This window comes from Diplodia seriata (assembly GCF_021436955.1).
Source record: "Diplodia seriata strain FDS-637 chromosome Unknown scaffold_11, whole genome shotgun sequence".
Classification (NCBI taxonomy): Eukaryota; Fungi; Ascomycota; class Dothideomycetes; order Botryosphaeriales; family Botryosphaeriaceae; genus Diplodia; species Diplodia seriata.
Window position 1 is genome coordinate 120168 of NW_027117318.1, and position 17525 is coordinate 137692.

Genomic DNA, 17525 nt, shown 5'->3' on the forward strand with positions numbered 1-17525 from the left:
CCTAAGCCAAAAAAGGGAAGGGAGAAAAAAAAAAAACACAAATTCAAACCAGTCATTCTTCTCCTTCTTTCTCACCTCTAATAACGGACGCTTAAAGGCAGGCTATCTGTCTGTCTGTCTGTCTACACATTACTACAAAAAAGCAGCAAACCTTCAACCTGTTTTCATCTACCACGGTGTATGAAGCCCGCAAACCCCCCACTCACTCACTCACCCACTCACCCACTCACCCACTCACTCCATCTACCAATTCCATATCCCATCACCATCCCATCATCGAATCAAAAGGAAAAAAAAATTCTTTCGCCGGGTCCCCCTCACCTCACCCCCATTTTGTCACCGCCATGGATATATGTGACCTGACCTCTTTCTTCTTTCTCTTTTTGCCCCTGCCTGCCGGAAAAGAAAAGAAAAGAAATAATAATAAACACCACCAAATCGCGAACCGTAATAACCAGAAACAACAACAACAACATCAACAACGACCCTCCAAAAAAAGACACGCACTTGATTTCGACGAACGATGTTGTTGTTGTTCATTTCCCCAAGCCTAATAACACCAAGCCCAAGCCCAACCCCACCCCCAATAGAAATTTTCCCTTTGTGTTTGCGCGCTTTCTCATCGTCACATCATGATGCTCATGATAACCTTTTTCTTTTCATCTTCTTCGTTTTACAATCCAGTCTTGCCCAGCAAGTTGGCCAGCTCGTCGACGCTCTTGTCCTGCTTCTCGCTAACCTTCTCCGCCTCCGCCTCGTCCGCCTTCTTGAGCACGTCTTCCTTCGCCTCCTCCTCTTCTTCTTCCTCTTCCTCCTCGTCCTCGCTCTCGTCGTCCAGCTCGTCCAGCTCGTCGAGCCCGAACTCGTAGCCCTCCTTCAAGCTCTCGACGTACGCCGAGTCGGCCTCTTCCTGGCGCGCCGAGAAGAGCTCTTGCAGGCGCTCGACGCTCTCGTCGTCCTCGCCGAACTTGTTGCCGTTGACCTCGAGCCTGCGCAGCTTCGGCAGCGCCTTCTCAGCAGCATCAGCGAAGCCCTTCAGGCCGGCCGCGTTCATGTCGTTGTACTGGATGCGGACGACCTCGAGGAGCGGGTTGTTGCCCTTCGCGAGCGCCGCGGCGAGCAGCAGGCTGCCCTTGGCCTGGAGGAAGCAGTCACTGACGCCGAGCTCGCGCAGGTGCGGGAACCCGGCGATGATGTCGGCGAGCGCGCGCGCGCCGCCCTTGCTGGTGAACGTGTTGTCCTGCAGGTCGAGGATGGCGAGGTCTGCCTGGTGCGCGAGCCCGTGCCGCAGCAGGTGCGTGATGCCCTCCTGCCGGATGCCGTTCTGCACCATCTTGATCTCGCGCAGCCCCGTGTGCTTCGAGTACGCGCGCGCCCACGCCTCCATCGAGCCGTTCTCCAGCCGGTTGCGGCCGCAGATGACCGTCTCGAGGTTGGGCACGTCGGCGGCGGCGCCGCCGTCGCGGGCGGCGGCCTTCTTGTCGGCGAGGGTGGAGAGGGCATCGGCGATGAGCGTGCCGGCGGCGGGGCCCAGGCCGTTGTTGTTGAGGTACAGATGGCGGAGCGGTGTGTGCGCGGCGAGGAAAGAGACGAGCGGAGCCTGGGTGTTGAGGCCGAAGGCGTTGTCGGAGAGGTCGACCGTCTCGAGCTTCGGGAGGGTGAGCAGCGCCTTGAGCAGGTGGTCAAGGGCCTCTGGGATCTCGGAGAGCAGGCGCGAGGTGAAGATGTCGGCAAAGTTGGCGATCTAGTGAGCAAGTGTTAGCGTCGCCGCACAAGGCGCCGAGACGACGGTGGGCTGCGGGAAAAGGGGGCAGAACGGTACCTTGAGGTTTTTCTTGGTCTCCAGCACCTTGGCCAAGGCCTCCGAGGCACCTATGCCGAGTGTGTTGCCAACGAAAACGACCTCCTCGACATCGGAATTCTCCTTCAGCGCCTGAATGTGCGGCTCGATGTCTTCGGCAGTGGTGAGCTTCAGGCCCTTGTCCTTCAGGCTAAAAACTTTGGGGTCCGCCATGGTTGGCCGTGGAGAGTCGGGTGTTGTCGCGGAGTCGCGCGTAAAATATATAAAGGACGGGTGTTGACGAGTGGCGGAAGAAAGAGAGTTGTTGGAGGGGCACGGTGGGATGTTTTCGTCTGCTTGGGTCCCTGCACGACCCTGCAAGCGCCAATGCGAGTGCCTGCATCGGCGCCTGCCCGCGCTGGCTGCCGACCGGGCTTGGCGCCCCGGCTGATGACATGAGCCGCTCGTTGATTTCTAAGGTTCCGCCTTCCTCCAGCATCCACAACCCACAACACCCGCACCATGAGTTCAATGCCAGCCGGTATGAGCTCTTCGCTGTCGCTGCCATTGTGCGCACCGCTGACCATGTTTTGCAGCCCCCGCGACGTCCGCCAACCTCGGCGCCGACCTCAAGTCCTCCGGCTCTTCCGCCGCCGCAATAAAGCCAAAGGTGCGTCGATGGCGTGCTGCGACCCTTTCCGCCACACAATCCTGACCGAACATTGGGCAGCCCTGCTGCGTCTGCAAGGACGAGAAAGCCGCTCGCGACGAATGCATGCTCTTCTCCAATAGCGACAACGCCCAAGAGGATTGCAAGGACATGGTCTCCAAGTACAAGAGCTGCATGGCCGGATACGGTTTCAACATCTAGATGCGGCGATCGGAGGCATGAGACTGGCGTTAGATACCGGGAATAATTTACATGGCATTGAGCAGGCGCAGATCTAATTCTATTCCCTTGTACCGTTGTAGGCATAATTGTACAACACATCCTCCACTCTCGAGACGCTGTTATCTTCGGGTATATTTTTGGGCCTCGGCCGTTTGAAGCTAGGAAAGGGAGCAAGCAGCGCGATTTACTGCGTCTTCTTCCACTCATCCACCCTGACGGCCATCTTGAAGCCTCGGATCAAGTGGAACAAGCACCAAAGATAGCAGACGTAGAATCCAGGCGCACCAACCAGGACATTTGCCACCACCCACAGATCCGGCTTGTTCTCCGGCGGGATGACAAATGCTTCGGCGATGTGCCAGCCGACCATAGCCACGTAGAAACCGGCGTGGATCAGCTTCTCAATGATGCTCAGGCGACCGGGGGTGTCATTACGGAAGATTGAGAAAGAAGTCGGCGGAAGTCCGAGCAGATAGGCCCAGAGCAGGGTGAGGATGAAATACGGCATGGCCAGCTCGTCGCGCTTGAGGAGCGGATACATTGTCCAGGCGCCCAGGATATTGGCCAGCCCGACCCAAGCGCGCGCCGACGGTAGCATTCCGCTACGAGAACCAAGAAGAAGCGTCATGGGTAGCAAAGGAAGAAGAACATTCTTCTCGTGAACTTGATAAGAAAACAAGAAGAATGCCCAAGAAGTAGCGGCGAAGGCCAAAGGAAGAAGCTCCTTTCGTGGTTTGACAAGCAGTGCCATGCATGGAGCGAGAATGTGGGCTCCAGTCAGTACCAATGCGCCAAGCTGGAGCTTCTCGGTGGGGTATTGGTTCAGCTTGTGAAATGTGTGGAAGAAGCACCAGACGTTGGCAACTTTGTCCTCAAACAGACCGCGGGCAAACGGGAAGACTCGGTGGATAGATTGAGCGAGAACCAGAAGGATCGGGAAGTACCAAGACTTCTCGTCGATGGCAACCGGCAGTTTCGAAAGCAGCGGGGGCGTAGGCAGCTCGTGCACAGGCAGGCCATGGTACCAATCATATACCGCTCCGACAATGAGTGGCGCGTACAAAACCGCAAACGACAGGACCGTGACCAAGGCAATTCCAAGGAAGCGCGGGACGTTGATCCGAGGGGAAACGCAAACCCCAAGTAGGTAAGCAAAGACAGCAGGGGCATAAAACAAGGCCATCTGTTTGAACCCAAGTGCTCCAACAAAGAACACGCAGCTCCAAAGGGAACGACCGGCAATCATGCTCGAGAGAGTCGCCAGAACCAGGCCAAGCATAACGGTGTTATACTGAAAGTGTCCATGGTCGATAAGGATGGAGCCAGGCTGCATCAGAATGGCCACCAGAGCGAGGGAGTACTCCCAGGTATTGACCTCTTGCAAGCGGGAGTAGCGGCGGAGGCAGATGACGATGGCCGGGATGTAGACGAGATACTCGGAGATGAAGACGGTAGCACGCATGAATACTTTGAGTACGGGATCATCGAGGCCACGGGAGGTATGGAGGGCGAACCACGCCGGCTCGATGTAGTGCCCACTACCAAAATCAGCATAAGCCGCGACGCCGAACTAGTGCACTTACATCTTCCCCAGCAGCCAGCTGTGGTATGCCGTCAACGGCGGGTAGTCAAGGCCCCACCACTCCAGGTCGTGGAAGTACCATTGGGATACGGGAAGGTTGACGGTGACCTCCAGCCAGTGTCTCTGAGCCTCGAAGTCTCCGTGCATTGGCGGTTTCTGGAAGCCTGCACGCCGTCAGCATGTGGTCAACTCGGTAGAAATGCTTAGACGAACCAGAATAGCCCCAGAAAGCCGTAGCCCACCTGAACAAGCCAACGACAATCAAGATCAGCGGCAAGAGCACCCATTGCGAGACAGCTCCCTTGGCCGGCCACAGGAAGGCGACGAGCGGGAAGGCCGGTCTGGCCACATTGTCTTGATCAATGATGACAGTGCCATGGCGCGGATTGGCCAGAACGGCAGAATCGCCCTTCTTCTTGCGCGGCTTGTGGGTTGGCCTCGACATGATGCAAACGAGGTTCGAGGGGCATCGCGGAGCCGCGGGCAACGAGCGCGTGAAGGTGGCCCAAGGCACGGTCGGGGTCGGCGCCACCGCGGGAGCGCAACAAACTGTGGGACTCGAGTCAGTGAGGCGCAGAGCTTTCTCACCGCCTGCCGCTTCGGCTTAGCGCCCAAAATAATTTTGCGGTCGCGCGCTGATAAAGCTGCGACGCGACCCAGCTACCGATTTTTTTCACCAGCAAATTCTTCTCACTCACATCAACAACTCCTTGCAACAGAGCGCAAGGTATCCTTTGCGGGCACATTTCGATCAGTGATCGGAATCTTACAGTGGGCTTTTGATCCAACTACATCTCGGTTCGTGGGCTACTATTCCTTGTGGGCTTATCGCGCTTCATTAGAGTGTGCGCGCAAGAGAGGAAACTCTGTGGGCTGTTGACTTCAGTGGGCTTTCGACTCGCGACGATGTCTCGGCCCTTGCGGGAACGCGCCGCCTTGACACTCGCTCTGTGGGCTTGTGGGCTTGAGGGTTTTATCCGCCACGCGCGGACTCGAGGGCTGTGGGCTTTGCACACGTTTGAGAGATCCTGATGAAAAGCTTTTCCCATTGTGCCACTGTTGGCTCAAGATCTCTCAGAGGGCTGTCGGCTTGAGCGCGTTCACTGGCGTTCCTCACTCATCGCTCATCACAATCGTCTGCATCCAGCTAACACTTCCCGCTATCGAGTAGATATCCTCCGTCGCAATGGCCAAGGCTAAGACCGTCAAGCCTACCAAGGCTGCCGTCGCTGAGACTCCCAAGAAGGCTTCGGCCGTCAAGGTGGGCCGCGTCACCAAGTCCTCTCAGACCCCCAAGGCTAAGGCTAAGGAGACCGCAAAGGCCGCCGCCGCCAAGACCGACAAGAAGAGCAAGAAGACCAAGAAGGAGCCCACTCCTGAGCCCGAGTCCGACAGCGACGAGGAGATGTCCAGCGACAGCTCCGCCTCCAGCGACAGCGAGTCCGAGGCTGAGGCCAAGCCTGCTCCCAAGACCAAGTCGCCCAAGACCAACGGCGCTGCTGCTAAGAAGGCCGAGTCTTCCGACTCCAGCGACAGCAGCGACAGCGACAGCGACAGCGAGAAGGCTGGTGTCCCCGTCAAGGCCGCTGCCAAGGATGACTCCAGCAGCGAGTCTGACAGTGACTCCGACTCCGCCGAGTCCTCTGATGAGGCTCCTGCTCCCAAGAAGGCCGCTGCCCCTAAGAAGGCTGCTCCTGCCCTCAAGAAGGCTGCTGCTAAGGCCGAGTCTGAGAGTGACAGCGACTCCGACTCCGACGCTAGCTCTTCCGAGGAGGAGGCTCCTAAGGCCAAGAAGGCCAAGGCCGTGAGTGGCATCCATCTCGATATCCCATTCGTATACTTACATTTACATAGGCCACTTCCGACGACTCTGACTCGTCCGACTCGTCCGACTCTGACAGTGATGAGGAGGCTTCTGAGGAGACTAGCTCCTCTGAGGAGGCTGCTCCTGCTCCCAAGAAGCGCAAGGCTGAGACTGAGGCCGCTCCCGTTACCAAGAAGAGCAAGACTGAGGAGATTGTTGGTGGCTCTGCCAACCTGTTCGTCGGCAACCTGAGCTGGAACGTCGATGAGGACTGGCTCTACCGCGAGTTCGAGGAGTTCGGCCCTAAGGCTGTCCGCATTGTCACCGACCGTGACTCTGGCAGGTCCAAGGGGTAAGCAATCCAATCCCGCCTGTCAATCCCGCCTGATACTAATCAAACCGTCGTCACAGATTCGGTTATGTCGAGTTCGAGACCGTTGAGGCTTCCACTGCTGCTCTCAACGCCAAGAAGGGTTCCGAGCTTGATGGCCGCAACCTCAACCTTGACTACAGCACTCCCCGCCCTGAGGGCAACAACAGGGACCGTGCCAACGACCGCGCTTCGAAGCACGGCGATGTCCCCAGCAAGCCCTCCGACACCATCTTCGTCGGCAACTTGTCTTTCAACGCTACTCCCGACAGCGTCACCGAGTTGTTCCAGTCGTACGGCACCATCACTCGTGTCTCCCTGCCCACCAAGCCTGAGGACCAGATGCCCAAGGGCTTCGGTTACGTTGGCTTCAGCTCCGTCGATGAGGCTAAGGCTGCTTTCGATGATCTCCAGGGTGCTGAGCTCGATGGTCGCCCCGTCCGCCTGGACTTCGCCCAACCCCGTGCCGACAACGGCGGTGGACGTGGTGGCGGTTTCGGTGGTGGCCGCGGCGGCGGTCGCGGCGGTGGACGTGGATTCGGCGGTGGCCGTGGCGGTGGTCGCGGCGGTGGCCGCGGCGGCTTCGGTGACCGGGGTGGCCGGGGCCGTGGAGGATCGAGGGGCGGTTTCTCGACCAACCGTGGCGGATTCGGTGACTTCCAGGGCAAGAAGATCTCTTTCGACTAAGCAGTTCGGTCATTTGAAGGACACTCTGAAAGGTAGGTTTTGTATGGATACAGGATATGGTCAAGGTTTGGTTTCACGGTCGGGATCGGGTCAAAAAAAAAGTATTGTTTTGATTTTCGGAGGACTTTAGCGAAGTACGCTTAGTATTTGTCTCCTTAGCTCTATACACCAGACAGTGGTACGAGTAGCAGTAGCTTTTCGAATGCCTAATGCAAGGTTCTTATTTGAAATTCTTGTTATCACAGCAGGTGACAGAATCTTAAGCCATGTGAGACCCTACTACAGCAGGTAACGAAATAACTAAGCATACCCGCGCCTTCCTTCTAGATGTTTTGCACATACTCATAGGTAGTTGAATCTATTATTTGGAGGTGTTTACGCGTATATCTTCGTCCGGACCTTTGATTCAACTGCCCATGTACGAAGGAGGGTCATCGATAGAACTTAAGAGGGCCCAGTTCATCCATCACCTACGTGGGTAATTAGCTCTAACCTTAGGACTCCCATCCACGGCGGGTGGGCAAAAAAAAAAATCGATCTGAATATAAACATCACCGGTAAGAACCATGTATGGGAAGAGCTCATTCTTCTTCTTCGTCTCCTCGACACCTACTGTGCGAGTAGTAGCAGATCCGAACAGTTTCATGAAAAAGAATAGTTAAAATGAATGCAAACAAAACTTCCAATTATATATGCACACAGGAGAGCCGGTATTATACTAGATTCATACATCCAAGAAACCATTCATGCCCGTCACTTCGTCCGTATCCACCGATGTCTCTCTCTCTCTCGACAGAGAGAGTAGAGGAGACAACTAAATGGACAAATGCAGAAGAAGAAAAAAGGCCGGCGCGCCCTCTCCACCCTCGCGGGTCATGCATGCGTCTTTTTTCCGGTCCGCCCGGTCGAACCATCATCAACATCATCACCATCGTCATCACCACCACCTACGCCTTCGTCGCCGCCGGCGGCTGGCCACCGCCCCTCACCCAAGCCCACTCGGGGCCGTCGCGGCTGAGGACCTCCTCGACACCCCTCCTGACGCCCTCGCCGAGGCCGACGATGGGGCGGTAGCCGAGGCGGCGCTTAGCCTTGTCGATGCAGTAGTACCTCCTCACGGTGCTGTAGCGGACCTGGTCGCGAGTGATGTTCGGTTTGCGACCAAGCGCCCAGCAAGCCCACTCGAGCAGAGCGCCTACGGGCATCATGATATCCTTGGGGAGCACCCACGTCTTCGAGATGGGGACAGGGGGCCCGGCCGTGCGCCAGACGGCGCGGGCGAAGTCCCAGAAGGGGACGGGCTGGTCGTTTGTGACGAAGAAGGCCTCGCCGTCGACGCGCTCGGTGTCGAGGGGGATGGTGGGGGCGAGGGCGTGGGTGGCGAGGAGCGCGGCGGCGGCGAGCAGGTGCGCGTGCGCGACGTTGGCGACGTAGGTGAAGTCGAACAGGTTGGTGTTGTCGCCGAGCTGGAAGCGCGACTGGCCGCGGAAATACGCGCCCAGCATCGGCGGCAGCAGCTGCACGTCGCCCTCGCCGAAGATGCCGGCGGGCCGGATCGCGCACGTGAGGAGGGGTTTCTTCGTGTCTGAGGAGTCTTTGCGGTTGGCTTCGAGCACGGCGTTTTCGGCCCAGGCCTGTGTGGAGTTGTTCGTTAGCAACAGCACACACCACCCAATCGCTCTCTCTCCTCTCTCCCCTCTCCCCCGCCAAACAAAAAGACGAGAAGGGGGGAAAAGAAAAACGGAAAACCCCATACACACCTTCGTCGTCGTATAATAACTCGGCTGCCCCTCCCCCGCCACGATCGGATACCTCTCATCCGCATTCACCAACTCGATCACGCCATCAAACACCACACTCGCACTACTCGTATACACAAACGCCTTCACACCCGCCTCCCTCGCCGCCTCCAGCAGATTCCTCGTGCCGTCCAGGTTGACCTTCCGCAGCACCTCGTCGGGCACGCCGACGGCGTGCGGGCTAGCCGTGTGGATGACGACGTCGGCGCCGGCCAGCTGCGTCGCGAACAGCGCGCGCAGCGCGCCCGCGTCCGTGATGTCGCCGTCGTGGTAGGTGGCGTGCGGGAGTCGGTTGCTGGATGTGCGCAGATCGAGGACGGAGACGCGCGAGGTTGGGTATCGCTCGCCCAGCAGCTTGACGATGTGGTGGCCCAGGAAGCCGCAGCCGCCCGTGACGACGACGTGGCCGAGGGATTTGTTCTGCGCGGCCATTGTTCTTTTTTGTCTTGTCGAGCAAAGCAAAGCGAGCGGAAGTCGGGAACGTGGGGCAATTGGGGTCGGCGTCGGGTCGAGAGAAAAGTTCCTGGGGTCGGAAGAGAGTAGGTGGTGGTAGCAAGAGGCGGTGCGGAGTGCGGTGCGACTGCGGCGTGGCCACAACCTTTCCCCGGCCGGTGGAAAGCTTGGACCCTGACTCGCTGACTCGCTCGCTCGCCTCGGCTTTTGGGGTCGAAAAGCTGCACGACGCCGATCTACACACCGATCGCCGACGACGTTCCTCGGTGATGGGTTCGATGCTGAAGTGCAAGCCCAACATTCATTGTCATGTAGTAGTTGAGTTGATTTGTATTTTCATTTCAATCTCCTACTGTATCTGGCGCATCCGACAATTTGCTGGATGATGCTCTGGTCAGAAGAGAAAAGAAAGCCGCTATGTCGTATATGCTCGCATGTGCTGTGGTATACCGCCGCCACGTGTGAAAAGTCCAGCCGCTATCAAGTGTCTGGAGCGGGGAGAAAGCCGAGGTTCAACCATCAGCTTCTCAACCCATCGTTGAAGGAGAAAAAGAAAAGAAAAACAAGGAAGAATCTCCACCAAAACCCACATATACACCTGAATGCAGCTCGGATATCTCAAGAAAAGGAAAGAAACCTCAAAGGTTGAAGATCGCGAAAGAAAAGAAAGCCCCAACAAAAAAGGCTGAAGCCTACCTCAAGGGCTTCAAGGGCTGAGTGTGGAAAACCTGAAAGCCCAATCCCTCAGGACGGCGCTGAACTGCCTCGCCAGTGGAAAATTCGCAAACAAACTTCAGCTTCTTCCTGCCCACTTCAAAGACCGTAATGATGTCGCCGGTGTAGAGATTCCCCCAAGAGTAGCTGCCGTCCGGCTTGGGAGGCTCGATCCGAGTGCCGTTGACACTGATGCCCCACCTCGAGTTAGTATGAACTGCCACCTTCAAATTTGACGCCTTCGTCCAATCCTTACTCTCCCTTGCCAGACCGTCGGGGACCGGTGAATAAAACCAAATGGTGAATGCGTTTTTGGGGATTTTCGTGTCGTTCTCATTGGGGTAGACAATCGTGTTGTCTGGATTGCGACCCCAGCTTTCCACCTGCTTTTGGAGCCTGAGTACATCCTTGAAGATCGAGTCGTCCGTGGTCGTCAGCTTTCCCAGGAGAGGGGATGGAACACGAAAGGTGGAGTCTGCGGCGGGTGGCGAGTGAACAGCTCCGCCCATAGCATCCTCGACATCGTCATTATCGTCATTGTCCTCTTCATCTGCGTCTTGCTCGCTCGCGTCCGATGGAAAATGGGTTGATGGGAGAGAAGAGTTCTCTGTTACAGGCGCGTTACGAGCAGAAGCAAAGTCGATACCGCTCATCTTAGTCGCATATTCCAAGTTGTGGGTGGAGGGATCGTGCGGATCGTACCACAACGATACCGGTGGGGATAACTTGATCTGCCTATTGAAACTTTTGTTTTTTGTTGGTCTAGGTGTTTGTTCTTGCGAGCCGTGAGTAATGGAGCCATTGAGCCCATGCTTGGACACGTCCGATGGCGATGGCGTCTCTGGGATACTGCCAGTAGGGGTATGCGGTTCGAATTGGTCATCCATTGTTAAACCCTTGAATATCGATTCAGCACCATCAAGACTAGCAGCAGATTTGTTGCCGCGAGGGTCTTTGCGTGGGGTGCTTTGACTCTCAACCGGGGTCTTACTGCGTCGCTTGATCGACTGGTTGGCCTTAGGGCTCTTGTCGGGCATCTCGGGCTCGCTCGAATCGTCGCCCATGCCCACCTCCTGCTTCGTCTCGTCGTCCAGGGTTCGGGGCTTGTCCAAGGCAGTCTGCTCAATCTCACCAAAAAGATGGCCGGCACCTTGAGCGGCTAGCTTGACCATGGAAAAGTTGACGCCATTGGACGTCCTTACTGCAAAGTTCTGGGATTCTTCAGGGCTGGATTCAAATTGTGACATGTTGCGCGGTTGATACCTTGGGAGCTGAAGGTCTCGGCGGACGCGAGGACGCTTGGACTGATGTGGGTTTATTGGCTCAGGTTCGGGCTCTTCACCGTTCTCTTCATCGTCCTCGTAGAACTGGCTAGAGAGTCCCCAGCCTGCCTTCCTATCGTTGATGCTAAGCTGCGAAAACTGGTTTTCGGCTGCATCTGCTGCGCCTTCGTCGTCTTCCTCGTCCTCCTCGGGAATATCATTGAGATTGGGCTGGAGGATTTCTGGAACGAGCTCTTGGGCGAGGCTGGCGAGCCATGGGTGCTGAAGACACTCCAGATCTGTGGGTCTCTGTGCAGGATCAGTCCTGAGCATCGTCGTCAGTAGATCGATAGCAGGCTCTGAGACTTCTGCCTCTCGCAGAGGCGTAGGATCCAGAGAGGTCTCCATGATCCTGTCGAACATGGCGCGGCCGGTATTATCCATGATACCCTCAAAGGGCGGGCTTCCGCAGAGAGAACTCCAAAGTACCGCACCGAAAGACCAGATGTCGACTGACTGGCTGTAGGAATGGAACTTCTTCTTTGTCTCTCCCGGTTTGCGACGCTTCCTGTTGCCATGGCTGTCGTAGTGTGGAAAGACCTCAGGCGCGCAGTAGAGCAGCGTGCCGCAGAAAGTCTTAAGGAATGTGTCGTTGTTTGTGACTACTTTGGACAAGCCAAAGTCAGAAAGCTTGACGTTGAACGGTTCTTCCGAGGCGATGAGAATGTTGTCAGGTTTAATGTCGCGATGTGTAATCCTCTTGCTGTGGAGGTAGGCTAGGCAGCTGAGAATTTGACAAGCCATCCTTTGGACGAAGTACTCGGCTATGGCTCTGCCCCCGGAGAGCAGGTCGGAGAGATTTCCGTACGGTACGTATTCCATTATGATGTAGAGGTGGTTTCCAACGTCATGCGTGTCGATGTACTGGACTATGTTGGGATGCGTAAGCGATTGCATGATTTTCATCTCGTTGTCGAGCTTTTGATCGAGATGTCCATTCTTCATGAAGCGCTTCTTCTCCAGCTCCTTTGCCGCAAGTAGCTGCCCGTCTTCTGCATGTGCAATCTTGTAGACTGTGGCGAAGGCCCCTTTACCAAGAATGTCTATAACGTTGTACTTGCGACCGCCATTCCAGTGCATGCCAAAGGTGTTGACAGCTTTGACCGCAGGTCGTCGAGCAACTGCACCTGCGTTCTGCGCACGCCTTGGCTTCCCATTTGCCAGCCTCTCAGCCTCGACTCTAGCCATGTAGTTGCCGAGATTCTCCGCATACTCCTCCTCGAACCCAGTCATATCCGGAAGCCGGACGATGAACTTGATAATCTCCTCGTCTGTCGGACAAAGTAGCGTAATCATGGAGCCGGACTGGATCATTTTTGTCTTCTGACCCCTTCCCTTGGATTTGAGGTGGACGTCGTCGACCAGAGTTCCATTCGTAGACCCGTCTTCCAGCATGAGGACGCCGTGCTTGTTGACATATATCATGAAATGGAGGTTGCTGATGCGCTTTGCAGAGTCGGGTCCAACAGGCAGGAAAACGTCGCACATGGTTCTGTTGCGTCCGAAGCAAAAGCCGTACCATGGCTGCTTGCACGAAGACGAAAACCTCAGCGCGAGGTCATGCGGAGGGCGGTCGAGGATGAAGGTCTCGGCCTCTTCTAAGCTCTGACTCAAAGGCTGGGTGTTGGGCTGATAACCATTGATGGGCTGGCACTGCAGAACGTGCTGAGGAGCTTCTTTGGCGGTATTCTCGACGATTGAAAAGGCGGCGGGGGAGGTCGGGGTGAGAATGCATAGAATGTCTGCAATGTTGCTGTTTTTCAGGCCGGATACGCTCTCTCCGAGGCGGCGCGGGTCGAGGACCTGTTGCGTAGAGGGCTGGGTTGGTTCCTCCTCCATGATGGATCCTGCTCGCCGCAACAGATTAGCGCGCCGCGGCAACGGCAAGATTGCAGAAGGCCAAACATAGATGGAGGTTGAGACATGAACCGGAATCTCTCGCAATCGCAGGATCTAGCTCGTAGATTCTGCGAGACTAGGCGGCAAAGGCGAGAAAGGCATAGAAGAGGACGGAGCCGCGACTGGGGATCAAGCAGAAAGACATACCTTGACAGGAAGGTTAGGCAGCAGGAAGCAAAGGGCCGAATCGGGATCTTGTCGGCAACGCTAAATGGTCGGCCAGAGCTGTGCGGCTCTCCGATGCCTGCCTCTTATGCACGCCCTGGTCCGCCCCAAGTGTACGGAAATGTGCGAAGCAAAACGATGAAGGCGGCAGAAGGTTGTTTGTCGCGGAGCGGTCCTCGGTCGATAAATCCGGTGCGACGTGGTGGTAGTTGCGTGGAAGGGAAATTAACGGTGCTGTATTTTTTCGCAAGTACCTGCCCGGACTCGAGGCAAATGACGCGGGGACCTTGCAACTTGCGACGGCCACCAACAGCTGCGCCGACTCAAACCGCGGGCCTGCAACAGCGGTTTTCGAGTCGCCGGGCAATGGCAACCCTCACTATATTGCGCACGCTCCCGATTCCAGCGTGCCGTCTTGCAGTCCTTCCTCCACGATTTATGCCGTCTTGTAGCAGTGGCGCGGCGAGCTGGGTGACACGGCGAGTGCGGGTTTGGCGCGGGGCGCACGCGTGGCTGGCGCGAAACAAGGCGGCGAACAGCAATGCGGGCGCTCAGGCATTCATGAGGTTGTTTCGTTGCTGGGCGGGAGCTGTTTGGCGGGCTGCAGGCAATTGCGACGGCGGCAGGCGACCAGGACGCGGTAGATTGGGCCAGGGCGTGCAGTTGCAAATTCTTGCGCGGCGGTGTCGAGAGTGAAGGTTCCAAGGGACGCGCACTCGGCCAATCGAAGGGTGGTGGTACGACGAAGGTGACAGGGCGACGGCTCGAGAGTAGTCGAGGCAAACGGTTGTCAGGTCCAGCAACCCGACGCGCCTCGCGAATCAACGCGTTGCGGGTCCGCCATGTGGCGCCGAGGATCCTCTCTCCGCGCCAATGATGCCTGCCCGTCTTTCCCCACATCAAGCACTCGTCTCAAGGCAGTGATTGCATCTGAGACGGCCGTGCCCCAGCCTGCAGCTCCGTCCACTTCCATCGTGCTCCACGGCAGCCTACGCTGCAGGCACCATGTCTTTTCTTTCCCGCAGGTGACGGAGGAATCATCCCCCTAACACTTTTTCCAAGAGGCAGATGCGAGTGGCGGGTGACGAAGCCCCATCGACGACCTTACACTTTTCCTATGTAGGTAGGCAGTCGAATCTGACATGCGGGCGAAGATGCAACTTTTGGAAACACAATACATCCAGATGTTGGATTCAACTGCCCGTGAATATGATGTATTGTCTCCCCGTCTGTCGCATCTCCTCCGATAGAGACTGTTCAATGGATTGACGCGCTGGCAAAGATTAACGTTCTTCGTCGAAGTCGCGGTATGTCCTAGGACCAACGAAGTGGAATCCCCAGCAAAAGAGCCGGCCTCTCTCTTCCTCTTTGTTTGCAAAAACGCTGTCAACGGATGTTCACCCCACCAAGCAACAAAAGGGTGGATTCGCTCGTGTCTGTCCTCTGAAGGACGATTGCGGAGATGCACGTGCTTGGGTCGCGCCTAAGAGCCTTCGAAGACAATGACGCCGCAACAAGCATAAATTAACCGATCAACAGGCTACGGAGCTTCTATCCCGTCCTTTCACAGGCTTCGTCGAGAATAAGAATGACGATGATCAACTGGGTTGTTTGCAGGATGTTGAGAGAGCAGCGCAGACGCTAAAGAAGGCTTTAGACCAGCTGATTGAGATTGCCAAGGCATTTGAGTCTGTTGTTCCAATCAAGCGGCGCAACAGTATACTTGACGAGATGGAGGCGGAGAAATGATTTGTATTTTACTTGCTGTAATGGTGGGCTCCTTCCACTGAGCTTCGGAGTCGCTCAGCAGGTAGATTGAACCGAAGGGTTTAGTTCTTAGTCGTTGAGGCAGATGCGAGTGGAGGGTGACGAAGCCCCATCAACGACCTTACCACTTATCCTACGTGGGCAGTCGAATCTAACATCCGGACGAAGATGCAACTTTTAAAAACACACAAATACGTCCAGATGCTGGATTCAACTGCCCGTGAATATGACGCATCATCTGTGGGAGGGCCCATTCCTCCGTCACCCGCTGTATCACTGTGGACATTCAAGTGACAGACGCGCAGTTATTGACACATTCTCATTCGAACTATTTACATGTCCATGAACGGGTGACACCTTGCACCCCGCATTTTTTTTTTTTTTTCCTTCACTCTTTTCATCTCTCACACATCCTCGTCAAGCTGCTTACCATCCCAAACTTAGAAGCTAGTGAAGGCAAGCTCGTAGACGAAGCCAAGACCAGCCTTTGCGTGGTTGAGCACGTGGCCGAAGTCAACAGTGCTGATGGTGTCTTGGGTGGTGTGGATGTACGGAGACTCGTACTCGTCGGGGCTCTCGAAGATGTAGGCCGAAGGGAAGCCAGCATCGGTCGCCGAAGCGTGGTCAGAGCTACAAATCCCGTTAGAAATCGACCGCTTTCAGCGCTAAAAAGAAAAAAGATGAAAAAACAAAAGTCCACTTCAACTTACCAAGCGTAGCCGCAGGTGCTGGTGGAGAGGGGGAGGGTGGTGTAGGTCCGGATCATCAGGCGGGCGAAGTTGCTGAGGGCGGTGTTCACGTAGTCGGTGACGACGGCCAGCGACTTGGCGACGCCGGCGTCCGTCATGCCGGACGCAAATCCGGTCATGTCGAAGTTCAGCATGGCGATCACGTTGCGGTCGTCGCTGGCGTACGAGTCGAAGATGGCCTGGGAGCCGAGTAGGCCGCCCTCCTCGCCCGAGTACCAGTGGAACTCGACCGTGTTCTCCGCCTCGCCGTTGCGCACCGCGCTGCTCGCCAGGTACGCCTTGAGGATCTCGAGGTTGGCCACGGACCCGCTGCCGTTGTCGTCGGCGCCCGGAGCGCGCCCGCTCGTCGGGTTGTTGAGGTTGATGCTGTCGAAGTGGCTGCCCACCACGATGGTCGCGTCGCTCTTGCCCGGCACCTTGGCGATGATGCTGCTCTGCGTCCAGGAGTGGGTGAAGAACTCCACGGTGCCACCGCCGCCGGCGCCGTCGATGGTGCTTTGGACGAGGTCCTTGAGCCAGGTAGCAGCTTGAGCGCCGGTCGAGGCGCGGTAGTAGCGGTTGTTGAATCCAGTGAGCCCCTGAAGGTTCGTCTGCATGTTTGACGAAGAGAGACTGCTGATCAGGGTGTTGACGGCAGAAGTGAACTTGGCCGTAGTTGGGTAGCTGACGGCCTGGCGCTTTGCCTTGGTCTCGGCCTTTGCAGATTGAGTCCAGGTTTTGTCAAAGAAGTTGACGCCAGCCTACATTGTACAGGAATTAGCTTCACAGTCTTCCACAAGATCGTGACAAGTCTTGCAGACCAAACATCACGTACCTTCCTCAGTTCCCACTTCTCCGCCTCGGTGACCCATTTCTCCTCCGAATCGCTCAGCTTGAGCAAAAATTTCTCGGGCTCAGCCGCCTCATCGGCGCGGGGGGCAAGCGGAGCTGCAGAAACGGCCGCAGCCGCGGCGATAGCAAGCAAAGTAGAAATCTTCATGGCGATGATCGAAAAAGAATACAATTGATAGCAAGGTGAAGAGGTGGATCCCGCTGTTTCAAAACATAAACACGCAGAAGAATTTATACAGACCTGGTTCGACGGAAGTCGCTGACCTCCGATTGTAGCAAGTACTCCAAGCCTCTTGGCTCCTCCTTCATCGAGGCGGCAAGCACTCTGATAGATGCTTCACAGCATCTAGTGGTATCATGCGCTTGGCGGCCTTTACGAGCATTAGTCAATCCGGCCAATATTAGAGCGGAGAGGTCTTCTACGCAGCACAGTGCTGAGTCCGTTGAGCTTGTATGCGGGTCTCTCCTAACCAGAGGAGGAATGTCCTTGGTAGACGCATCTCTTGGCTCGTTTGACCTTCGGGGGCCTGCGTAGCACCTTCCTCTTCCGGACGCTTGGCAAGAGCACAAAGCAAGGATCATGATCGGTCAGTCGCGGAGCCTTAGCAGCCAGCGTGCTGTGTGCCGAAGCGGGCCTGATTTGATGTGGGGGATCATATGATATAGCCCAATCCCCGGCAGGATAAGGCCCATTGCAGTTCCCTATCTGAG

The 17525-nt window shown here is 56.3% G+C and overlaps 7 protein-coding genes across 7 annotated transcripts; 2 read left to right on the plus strand and 5 right to left on the minus strand.

The window, feature by feature from the left end:
- Positions 1 to 673: 673 nt before the first annotated feature.
- Positions 674 to 2014, minus strand: rna1 (Ran GAP Rna1; the record flags this gene model as incomplete). Its single annotated transcript, XM_066781161.1, has 2 exons — positions 674 to 1744; positions 1823 to 2014. 2 exons carry the CDS (start codon positions 2012 to 2014, stop codon positions 674 to 676), a joined length of 1263 nt encoding a protein of 420 aa, XP_066628163.1.
- A 288-nt stretch (positions 2015 to 2302) lies between these two features.
- COX17 (Cytochrome c oxidase copper chaperone) lies at positions 2303 to 2651 on the plus strand (the record flags this gene model as incomplete). The annotated part of the gene is made up of 3 exons (XM_066781162.1): positions 2303 to 2321; positions 2377 to 2450; positions 2529 to 2651. 3 exons carry the CDS (start codon positions 2303 to 2305, stop codon positions 2649 to 2651), a joined length of 216 nt encoding a protein of 71 aa, XP_066628164.1.
- Positions 2652 to 2856: 205 nt separating this feature from the next.
- On the minus strand, positions 2857 to 4699 carry ALG6 (Glucosyltransferase-like protein; the record flags this gene model as incomplete). The annotated part of the gene is made up of 3 exons (XM_066781163.1): positions 2857 to 4210; positions 4256 to 4418; positions 4468 to 4699. The coding sequence occupies 3 exons, from the start codon at positions 4697 to 4699 to the stop codon at positions 2857 to 2859; spliced, it is 1749 nt and encodes a 582-aa protein (XP_066628165.1).
- Positions 4700 to 5440: 741 nt separating this feature from the next.
- Positions 5441 to 7115, plus strand: NSR1 (nuclear localization sequence binding protein; the record flags this gene model as incomplete). The annotated part of the gene is made up of 4 exons (XM_066781164.1): positions 5441 to 6058; positions 6109 to 6410; positions 6470 to 6927; positions 7042 to 7115. 4 exons carry the CDS (start codon positions 5441 to 5443, stop codon positions 7113 to 7115), a joined length of 1452 nt encoding a protein of 483 aa, XP_066628166.1.
- A 947-nt stretch (positions 7116 to 8062) lies between these two features.
- Positions 8063 to 9672, minus strand: ERG26 (erg26, C-3 sterol dehydrogenase; the record flags this gene model as incomplete). Its single annotated transcript, XM_066781165.1, has 2 exons — positions 8063 to 9334; positions 9667 to 9672. The coding sequence occupies 2 exons, from the start codon at positions 9670 to 9672 to the stop codon at positions 8063 to 8065; spliced, it is 1278 nt and encodes a 425-aa protein (XP_066628167.1).
- Positions 9673 to 10059: 387 nt separating this feature from the next.
- Positions 10060 to 13242, minus strand: RAD53 (Protein kinase protein rad53; the record flags this gene model as incomplete). Its single annotated transcript, XM_066781166.1, has 1 exon — positions 10060 to 13242. The coding sequence occupies one exon, from the start codon at positions 13240 to 13242 to the stop codon at positions 10060 to 10062; it is 3183 nt and encodes a 1060-aa protein (XP_066628168.1).
- A 2432-nt stretch (positions 13243 to 15674) lies between these two features.
- Positions 15675 to 16962, minus strand: LAP1_2 (Leucine aminopeptidase 1; the record flags this gene model as incomplete). The annotated part of the gene is made up of 3 exons (XM_066781167.1): positions 15675 to 15864; positions 15945 to 16723; positions 16798 to 16962. The coding sequence occupies 3 exons, from the start codon at positions 16960 to 16962 to the stop codon at positions 15675 to 15677; spliced, it is 1134 nt and encodes a 377-aa protein (XP_066628169.1).
- Between the last annotated feature and the right edge of the window lie 563 nt (positions 16963 to 17525).